At 46.5% G+C, this 10973-nt stretch overlaps 1 protein-coding gene across 7 annotated transcripts in view; it reads right to left on the bottom strand.

The window, feature by feature from the left end:
- The window catches only part of cbfa2t3 (CBFA2/RUNX1 partner transcriptional co-repressor 3), a 50574-nt gene that overhangs the window by 5981 nt on the left and 33620 nt on the right, over positions 1-10973 (bottom strand). For 2 of the 7 annotated variants that reach the window (XM_084006180.1, XM_084006185.1), the window contains 9 exons: positions 9659-9900; positions 9292-9381; positions 8404-8591; positions 5793-6103; positions 5076-5161; positions 3529-3823; positions 2908-2976; positions 2236-2289; positions 362-552 (listed from right to left, as the gene is read on the bottom strand). In XM_084006180.1, the coding sequence (XP_083862306.1) occupies positions 362-552; positions 2236-2289; positions 2908-2976; positions 3529-3823; positions 5076-5161; positions 5793-6103; positions 8404-8591; positions 9292-9381; positions 9659-9900 (1526 nt within the window). The remainder of the gene's footprint in view (positions 1-361; positions 553-2235; positions 2290-2907; positions 2977-3528; positions 3824-5075; positions 5162-5792; positions 6104-8403; positions 8592-9291; positions 9382-9658; positions 9901-10973) is intronic. The other 5 variants (XM_084006183.1, XM_084006181.1, XM_084006184.1 and 2 more) reach the window with 5 other exon arrangements.

Here is a 10973-nt window from a genome sequence, read left to right as displayed (position 1 = left end):
TAAGCACTTGAAGTCCTGGTCCAAGGCCACTGGTTTGTGTTACCAGCAGGTGGTGGTCAAATGCTCTGTAATGACCTCAGTCTGGCACTCTGCTCCAACCATCTGGGTCTGTCTGCTTTTATTTACACAGACAACTGGGCTGCTTCTACTAATAATGATGACAACATGGTGCAGCACCAAACTAAGAGCAGCCAGCTGCGTGGATTACACAACACGGGACAACTTAGAGGGTAACGGGAACAACGTGAGAGGTAATGGATGGGGCAAAAGTGCGCCGAAGAGTTAGTGACAGCGGAAGGAATTAAAGAGCAAGTGAGAGGAGAATTAAGTGGAGTGCGAGTGGGGGGTCTGTGATGCTCACTTCACTGGAGTCCTCCTGCTGGTTGATGACTGTTAGTGCGTCCTCAGAGGCTTGCCTTTTGGCCTCGGCCAGCGCCCTCTCCATCTTGGAGCGTTCCACGGAAATCATCTCGTGAGCTTTCCTCTCGGCGTCCGACACCGCCTTCTGCAGCTCTGACATCGCCTGTCGCTTGACCTCATTCACTGCCTCCTCTGTGAAGAGAGAGAGAGAGAGGTGTTAGTGCTTACGACCACCGTCCCATGGTGCCTGCTCCGTCATCCTTTGAGGCTCTTTAAGCTGCCATCTTGTTGTATCTCGGCGAACAGATGTACATCATCCAAGATTTAATACTTTCTGCCAGAAAAGGGAAACAGCCAGACTTCAATAATTAATTCCAACACGTCTGGCCACAGTCATTTCCCCGCGCTGACAACAGCAGATGTCTCCAAAGTTTTGTGACAATCTTGGCTGTACAAACAACATCATGGGATTCCCTGTTCGCATGATTGTCAACATGTCATGAGAACAATCTTAACAGAATTTGTTAGATCGATCTCACAGTGAAGAAGTGAATCATTTCCCAACCAGTGGGCATGCGTCTCCCCACCGCGGGGCTTCCTACGATGTGGATTTGATCATAGGGCCTTTTGTTCTTCCGGCAGAAGCGCACAACGGTGTGAGTGAGGAGGCTGTGTTTTCACAACAGGCAGGTGTGTAGACTCTTTTCCAGATGGCAGTCTAAAATAGGAACTTCCCCGCGTCTCCTCTCAGTAAGAGGCAGGAGTGATTACATTTTGCCGTCTTTCATTACTGGCCTCACGGTGCACAACAAATATACAGCACATGTTTTGTTTTTCTTTTTTTTTTTTATACACCTGAGAAATAGCTTTCCAAATATAAACCATTCTTCTGCCATGAAAGACGGCGACATCTTTAAAGATTAAATCCTTTCTCAGCCTCCTGACACACTAAAACATAACTGACACACACACACAAGTGGCTACCCATGTGTGTCAGACCAGCCAAATGGGAGGTGAGACTGATACAGCTCTCTCCACTGCTGCCGATTTCCTCCAGTCAGTGTTTGTTTGGGAGGGAACTCATAAATAACTGTCACTTTTCAGCGCCACTCCACTCCACTTGTTTCAAACTACTGTGCAAAGAGATAGGCAGCCGGGGGGGGGGGGGGGGGGGGGGGTATATGCACATGGCTGTGTCTGCATGTGAAGTATCTCTGCGTGCATGTCTGAGCTTGATTCCTTCTTTGTTTTTTTTCATATTCTGTCAATCCTGTGAACATACAGTCACACTCAGACACGTGTCTCAATGGTTTCCTTCATCCCATCATTCCCTCTCTACCTTTATCCTTCATTTCATTTCTACTCTTATTTTCTTACATTCCTCCTCCTCCTCCTCCCTTTTTTTCCCTCTCTTTTGCAAAACACTATCTGCATTATCCCAAGCTTCTCAATTATCTGGCCTAATGCATGCACCACTAAGATTAGTTTGCAAATTTAATTAATTCTTATCAAGGAGACTGCATAGCAGATGCTGGGGCAATTAGCACTTAATGGAAAACACGGGGACAGCAATATTAACGTTTTAATTCCACGGGGATTTGGCAAGTCCCTGAGACGTGTTATTTCTGTCTGCTTCTTCACACTTCAGATCGTACTTTTCAAAAGCACTGTAGTCTCTCAACCTGAACCGTACCAGTGAATACGTGTCTGGTTTTAATTAAAAGCCATAGGTGCTGCAGCTGTATCAGGCAGACTACCTGGCTGCTGAGATAGAGGTGACACATGCTCACATTTATATATATATATATATATATATATACACACAAACACATACACACTGGCGTGAGACCGCTGGGAGTGAGACACGTTACTCACCCTGCCTGGTTTGCAGGTGCTTCAGTGCTGGGGAGAGCGGGATGCTTGGAGTACCTGTATGAAAAACAAACTACAATTAAAAGAGCTTTTTCTGCTGGTGAAAATACAGCACAGTATTTTGCCAACAGCAGCAGCCAGCATCTTTCCTCCGCAGGGTATTGGAGTGTGACGGCAACATAATAGTGCTGGGACGGGGGAGTTGTGGGATGGGCTCTATCTCACATGCAGAGTAGAAGAAGGCCCAATGCTATGCAACACTCCTACCTGCTTCCCTTTGGCCACAAACTGAGCCAAAAACAATCATCAGGATCTAGATGATTCTGTCTGTATATCTAAATGGAGACCAGTTAAGCTCCGGACCTGGTCTGTGCTGCTGCAGACCGCTGAGGTCCAGGTGACTGCATTTTCACTGCAGTGGCCTTTCATAGTGGTGACAGATGGAGGGCATTTAGTCCTAATGACACAGAAGGCCTCCACTCCTCCGCCCTGATGGACCTACAGCTGTAAGGCCTCTGCTCTGTCTGTCTCTGTGGCCAGGGTGAGGGTCGTGAAGACTGATGACGGTGACTGAATGTGTGTGTGTGTGTGTGTGTGTGTGTGTGTGTGTGTTTTGTTAGTCTATGTGAGGTCAATCATGAAGACAATAGAGAGAAGGGGATGCTTGGCTCTTACCAGCTTTCCTCCAGATTTCCTCTGGCAGGTATCCTGAGGGAGGCCTATGTAAGAAGTCTCTGTGGATCTCTGCAACACACAAGCAGACACACACTCAGTCTCAATTACACACACACAAACACACACTTACACACACAGACACACATACACAAGTCTGCCCTATAGTTCCCAATTCTATTTTTGAGACAAATACACCCTATGTGTGCATGTGTGTGTGTGTGTGTGTGCATGTGTGTGTGTGTGTGTGTGTGTGTGTGTGTGTGTGCGTGTGTGTGTGTGTGTGTGTGTGTGTGTATGTGTGTGTGTGTGGCAACATCGGTGAATAAACTGTCATCAACTTTTTCAACCATTTCTGGAGGATGACGTGAATTCAAATGTTAATTATGAATGAGCATGCTGGCAGCATAAGGGTGTAATCAGTTGATTTAAGATCCAGGATGTTGCCAGTGGATTTATATTGCTTCACAGTATGAGAGTAAGATATTTAAATTTGTAGAAAAATATGATGATCTAACTGACTTTTTGTGTCTAATACCAAGGCATTTTCAGCATTTCAAATAAGCCCCACCTCGCTGTGAGTGTTTTGCTTTGGCAAACATGCCCTGTTGTGCGTTTGTCTACCTGTCTGTCTGCCTGTCTGCCTTTCAGCAGCCGAGGAAGTTCCTATGGGCAGTGACTCGCTGCTGCTAGCTGTGTTGGAGGAGGAGTTGTGGTGAGGAGTAGGAGGAGGAAGAGGAGGAAGAGGAGGAGGAGGAAGGCAGTGCTGTCCGTTGCTCCCACCTTTTTTCATCTCCTCCACGTCGCTGTAGCGCCGAATCCAGTGGTTCATCTCCTCCCGGTCCGCCTCCTGGCAGCGGCGCAGCACTGTCAGAGAGCGCCGCGTCTTCTCCACCATGTCCATGATACAGTTCAGGAGCTGCAATGAGACAGGATTAAAGATCAAGGAGTTAGAACAACGATCATTTATCAGCTTTCAGTGGAATCGTATCATGATGAAATCATATTTTGTGATCAAAAACATCATCGAAACTGATTATAACAAGAAGCGTGTATGTATTTATATTTTTCTTTATAATTACACTGAAGCTGTTCATTTTGCTCTCTGAAAAAATAGGAAAATATTCATTACTCAAGACTTTCAAGTATTTAATTCACACGGTGTGGTTATTTCATATATTTATTCATTAAACAACCAGAAAACATATCATGATACGTATATGAAATGACCTATATCGGGATATTCTAGCAACATCCCCCAGCCCGGGTCCCCCTGAATAACAATAGAAACTGAACTCCGTAATTTACACACTATTTTCATCTGTCACAACAACCACATACGGCCGTCGCAGATGTGTGTGTTTGCGTGCTACCGTTCATGGATCGTGTGCTTGTCAGTGAATTTCAACGTCTAAGAGCATTACAACAACGATAATGTAACAGCTGGGCTGCTGATGAAAAAGTTGAGCCAATTCCTTCCACCCTTCTGCTCCGTTCTCTGCCAACTCATCGGATTTCCTAACCCTTTTCTTGCCTCCCCCACCATTGTAAACAGTGTCACTTCTTTTCCACGGTGCCCTGCGTTTCCAGACCTGGCCCGGTCTGCTGAATGGGTTTAGCATGGTTGACATTCAATCCATATCATTATTCCCATTCATCTTTCCCTCTCTCAGTCTCTGCCTACTTTCCCCTGTCTCTCCACTCCCCCCCCCCCCCCCCCCCCCCTGAGCTAGCTATATTTATTTCAGTGAAGTGTTTCTAATTTGGCAGGGGTCCAGGCCTGGCCGGTTCTCTCCATGACTGCAGCTCTTGTCTCAGCTGCTCTCCCCAGCTGGAGCTGCGCTCTGCTGGGTCCTGAGCTCCATCTGGGGCCCTGTTTCTGTGTGTGCGTGTCCGCCTGTGTGTGTGTGTGTGTGTGTCTCGTGAACATGATTTTGTCTTTATGGAGTTGGGTGCCGGGAAGCCAGATAGGTGTCTGCCTGTTGTTAATTCACCACACTGACACAGACCTCTTGAGGTGAGATGTCTGTCAGCTGCACACTCAGAAAATGAACTTAAAACATGTGCTGACCTCTCAGTCTCCCCCTCCCCCTCCCCCCACTGCTTCATGATGGCTATGAATGAAACAAAGAGGTGTATGACATTTAACACTGCTAACTGCTGATTCCTACATTATCTAGGTGCTTCCATTCCTCTGCCCACTCTCGATCTGTAAGACGGTGGTCAATCACCTCCTCTTGGCGGGCTCCATGCACTGCTAAAAGATAAAACACAAATTCAGCACATAATCACACGACTCCAAGCAAGCAAAATACTCAAACAGTACGGTGTGGATACTTTATTAGCTATAAGCATGTTGGGCAAATGGGAAGTGGATGCATTTCATGATTTTGATAACGATTTTTACATCGATTCATAAAAGTAAACACACTCATTCGCACACTTACAATTTGTTACTGTGTGTGTGTGTGTGTGTGTGTGTGTGTGGATGAGAGTTGCGTTGGGAGTGGGGTGGACTTGTTCCTCTTTGTCTTGTATTTTATTATTCATCAAGCTAGTTATCCACATTGAATTTCAAACAAAATAACACTACATGTGCCTATTCTATTGCCTCATGTCTAATCAGTGAGACAATATGGCCGAGAATTCCTCTCTTTCCTTTTGGGAAAGCAGAAGGAAGGCATATATGGTTGTCACAGTTGTAGTAGCATATAGGCATGTATGGATGTGGTCTTTATATAGACACGCTGCCACAAGGATTATCACATTGGACTGACAACTGGCCTTTGTTCTCCACATACAACCCACTTACGTATACACCAGCCCACAGTCTGACCACATAGCCGAGGAGTGTAGATCTGTGGATGTATCCGACCTAGCCGTCCTACCTGTCTGCCGGTGCCGGTCTCGGGGATCTCGGGGGTCTCGGGGGTCTCGGGCGTCCCGGTGCTCGTTGTGTCTGTAAGCGTCTCTGTATTGGTGCGCCAGGGCCATGTCTTCTAAGCGATAGTGTTGGGGTCCCACTTGGGGGTTAGGCGGGTGGGGAAGGCCGTTGGGAGGGTGTGTGGGGAGGCCGTTGGGTGGAGGGTGAGCAGGAAGACCGGTGCTGGGGCTGAAGCGTTGACTGGGGCTGATGGTGCAGGGCCTCTTAGCCAGGTGCTCTGGGTGCAAACCATCTCTCTCGGAGCTTTCTTTGGTCCTGTAGAGGAGGACGTGGGACTGGATTTAAACATAGTCGTACACAATGTAGGCCCATTAAGCATTTCAGCTTATATGACTCTTCTTTTCAGGAAATGAAGGCAGGTGGTAGATAATGTCAGCGCACACAGTTAGCAGAATAGAGTAAAAGTAGATGAAGGATTAAATGACTGTGGGAACAAATACATGAAACATCCAGAATTTAACATGGGATGAAAGTCTAACTGGACACAGGCTAAAGCCTGCAGCACAGTGGGATGTTATGTGGTATGTGGTTTCATTATGATCGACAACAAAACAGGTCTGTGTATTTACATATTTGCTAATATGCAATGCCCTTTATACAAGCAGACTGCATCTCATTAGCTCTGTTTACGCTATCGCACTCATCATTATTCAACAAATATCCACCCAAGAGTCGATTCAGCTGCTTCACAAAAACACCACTCAGAAATCGTTGCGATGCTTACGTGACGACCCTCGTTTACAACAAAAGGATCTGCACGACTCATTTCTCACCTCAGTTTTATTCAGAAACAGATTTTCGTCACCACATCAATGTCACGAAGGGAAATAAATAACTTTTGTGCGGCCTACTTCTTTCCCCAGCTATTCTTTGGCCTTGCCAGACCACAATGAATAATGTGAAAAACTGTGCGAGGGCTTTGCCAGGCTGAACGGCAATGCCAGTCTATTACTTCATAGTTCGGGAAAACATGCCCCAGCAAAGACCCAAATGCTATAAAAATCAGACTAATGGGCAAATCGTCCGCCGTAAAAATATGTCAAAGAAACCAATTAATTTCATGATGTCTGATTGGTTGTGATTGTGTTTACCGTAACCTCTCATAACAATTACAGTATCTAGTATCACGGACGATGCCCGTTTAAGGAATGTCTAGCGAGGAACACACTTCCACACAACTCCCACATATGCAAACGCACACACTCACACCCAGATATCCCTGCTGAGCGCTGCTTGTTGTTCTGTTACAGTAAGGCAACGCTCCACCAAAGCTTTTGCACAGCTGTACGCCATATGTATCAAACAAAGCCATGTCCAACTGTACACCCCGCGTCTCAAGCACTTAATCTGAATATCCCCCAGCCGACTCTTAGATTGCAAGTATCTCTCCCTCCCACCCTGCTCTCGGGCTTAAGGGGCAATATGGGCTGAATGCTGTGTGTTTGGCAGATGTTTAGTGACACTCATTTCTGTCTGCATACTTTGAGTGAGTGTGTGTGTGTGCGTGTGTGTGTGTGTGTGTATCTGTGCTTGAGATGATGCGTTTTCAAGCCATCTGGACAGTTTAAATGGGAGTGTTGATATTAATCTGTTTAGCTAGATGGCGATAGCCAGGCGCTCTGAAGCAAATCACTCTTCTATCACCCTGCGGATCAAAGGTGAATAAATGCAACACTGCCCGATGATGATGATGTGAGTATTATGTGTGTTTTTGCACTTTGGTTATCCACGTGTATATTTGTGTATGTTGGCTACAATCGTACACATCCCTGGCTCAGAAGAACAGCTGGCACCATGTAGGCCCTGCCCCAGTCTGAACCCCCCCCCCCCACGAGCCTCTCTGGCTGTGTATAAGCCAGGTCAAGAGGCGGAGGTGTGCGGATTACAGTGGGACTGCACGTCCAGCTCCCACCCCTAGCACCATCCAAACCACCACCTCCTCACGCGCCGCACAGGAAGTGCTCAGTGTTACGGTCAGCACGTCGCCATCTGGTCACATCCATGACATATGGACTGCTGTTGGGAGCCCGTAGGTCAGGCAGAGAGATGTGAAGAAGAGATCAGAAAAGGACAGCGCCAGTAAGAGAGGAAGGAATAGGGCAAGAAAGGGAAGTGCCAGCTGATACTTCCCCGTCTCATCTTCTTAGTAAATAAAGCAGAGCGCCGGGGAGAAATGTGGGACAACTGCAAGCCATAGCTCCCTGTTGGTCTTTCTGTCTGTCTTTGTTGTGCTGAGGGCATTAACTTTACTTCGCTACTCTCCTCTGTCTCTCTCCCTCTCTCTTTCCCTTGCTTCCCAGTCACTCTCTTTCATTTCCTACAGTGTATTTATCTCACCCCTCCCTCCCAGACAGCTGGCAGAGCCAGCCTGGCATCGGGGCTGTCCAGACTTCCGCCTCCCGCACAGAGGATTTATAGCCTCCTCTTGTCACTGGGCTTTCTGAAATACCCTGAAATAATTCATAAATAAATGTGTGTCTGTGTGTGTGTGTGTGTGTGTGTGTGTGTGCCAATGTATATGTGCTTCGGAAGCCTGCGTTTGCATGTTGTCTTACCCTAACCTGTCAGGAGTCCTTCTCTTGCCGTGCTCATTCATCTCCAGCATGATCTCAGAGGAGTCGAGGGGGGAGCTAGCATTGGCGTCCAGGAGAAGCTGCTCGTGTTGGGCCAGATACTGAGCTGGAGTCTGCTTGGCCAACCTGGCGCAGTGGAGCAACTCCCTTTGCAGGAGGGGCAGGTTTGCCTTCAGTGAAAAAGAGAGGGGAAGACAGACATTATTAGGAACAAATAAGTCCATGTAGGAAGGATATAGATTTATTGAGCCGGTGTAAAAGTAGAGGAGAGTGTTAAGTGGGCAGGAGGTGAGCTAAAAAGAAAGAATGGATGAGGTGAGAGTGAAATGATGCCAGATTACTAACAGAAGAAAAAAAAGAATGTGATAGATGAAGAGACAGGATGAGATAAGACAGGTCCCTTGACACCTTCCTCTGCCATGTGTCTCTCTCTTTCTCTCTCCAGGGTGTACTGATGTGTGTGCGCGTGTGTGTGTGTGTGTGTGTGTCAGTGCTGTCAAATAGCTCTCTGAGACCTGTCTGGTTGATATAAAGCAGCCATTGATGCAATGTCCCAGACGTGGAGAATCATCGCAAGCCAGGAGGTCTGACATACTCACGCAACACTTCCAATGGACATTCACAAGCACACCGTTTTATACAATGTGCTACAAGTACAGTCAACACTACTATACCTATAGGTTCCTCCGTGGGAACCCTTTCTGTCTGGAGGCAGAACAGTAAGGAGCTCAGAGGACAGCTACACATGCAGTGTCTGCACACACACACTAACACACCGGCCATATGGACAGCAGCCGTGAGCTCCGAGTGTGTCTAATGAAGACATCGGGCGTGATTTATGTTACATAAAGTCGGTGCACAAGTATTTACCTTCAGGAAGGGAATGACAAATGGCCTCAGAGGGAAGTTGGTGGCCTCGTGAAGTTTGGAGTGAAATTCTTCAATGGTGAGAGTGGAGTTCTATCAAAGACAACAGGAAGAGTTAGAAGAAGACTTTTAGAACAAGGCCTGGAAAGTATGTGTCTTTTAAAAAAAATCTACTTTGGGGAACTAGGGGGTGCCGTACTTTCTGATAGTTGTACAAGATAAATTTGTTTTTAAATTAACTATCATCATTCATAAAAAGTAGATACAACAATAGAGGAAAGGGAACTTCTGAATGAATAAATGGCTATAGAGTACTGTTTTTGGATAATGTTATCGCAGTAAACCCACATGTAACGTAATGACAACTTACTACCAGGCCCAGTACGAGGCTGCGCACTCTCTCCCCAATCTCAGGCGATATGTCGTTGCCAAACTGCTGCAACGTGGTCAGGAAGCGCTTCAGTTTGCAGAGTTGCCGGGCGCCGCATGCCGGGGGGAGCTGCTGGTTGGAAAGCGAGGCGGTCGACGACATTGCCGGCCCATTGCTGAAGCCGTTAGGGGTGGACGGAGCACCGTTCAGCGACGTTGGAGAGTGGCTGCTCCCATTCAGCACTGCAGATAAACAGACGGAAGGAAGTGAAAAACGTGAATTGGGTCAGTAGTTTTGGAGAGGCCTGGGGGGCATCTGACAGATCTGGGGGCGTGATTTGGGCAGAAGAACTTGTTTCCTGCTGAGGGAGAAGTGTGTGGTTAAGATTAACTATAAGTAAAGCACACAATGGAGTCTAATCCGACACAACGCCTGCAGTATACGCTGCACATCGTGACTTCAGTGTCATTTCTTTGCCAGTTTGACTGAGCGCTGTCAGTGTGTGTGTGTGTGTGTGTGTGTGTGTGTGTGTGTGTGTTCACTTCAGCTGTCTCACAAGTGGTACCATTTGACTCCCCCCGTATCACCCTATTCCTCCCTGCTCTTCACCCTCTCCCCCTCACTCACTCACTAGGACACAACTATATGAGGAACTTGTTAAAGAGGAGCCAAAAATAGTCCTGCGGCCTGTGTTACTTTTATTCCAATAGCAGGTGTGTAGCTAAATCTGGCCCTACACATGTCCACCAGCTGAAAGTAGATTTGCAGCTTTAAGGTTCAGAATAGACGAAGCATTCATACACATATATAATCACTCACATATTCAAACTCACAAATGCACAAATAGCTCACACACATAAACAGGTTTGACCTTTCCCCTGGTATATTTTCATATCGGAGCCAGATGCTGCATCGTACAAGATTTACGTGTCAAAACATAACGTTCTGTTATGAAAATGTTTTTCCGTCTCCTGGCTCACTGGAGAGTCATATTTTTTTTTAAATATACATTTGTGTGCATTTTTTCTGTGTTTGAATAACTCATGATTTCAAGTATAGTTTTCTCTCAGATTAAGTAATTCATGTAGTCTGTGTATGACATGGCTAATTAGATGATTGTATTTCATTATAGCAGCATATGTAAGCACTTACACTGAGCACAGCATCCGAAAATACATTTTTTAACAGCTGCAGCAATTTAATCTTCTCAAAATGTATTTACTGGACCCCGCAGTGAGCCATTGTGTACTTTAACACTATACCCTGTACTCACACTTGAAAACAAGACTGTGCACACTTCAGTTTTTTAGTAGTC

The sequence above is a fragment of the Eutrigla gurnardus genome (assembly GCF_963514095.1).
Source record: "Eutrigla gurnardus genome assembly, chromosome: 1".
In the NCBI taxonomy this organism is placed as follows: domain Eukaryota; kingdom Metazoa; phylum Chordata; class Actinopteri; order Perciformes; family Triglidae; genus Eutrigla; species Eutrigla gurnardus.
Note: the sequence above shows the minus strand (reverse complement) of the source record. Positions and strands in the feature narration are given on the sequence as shown.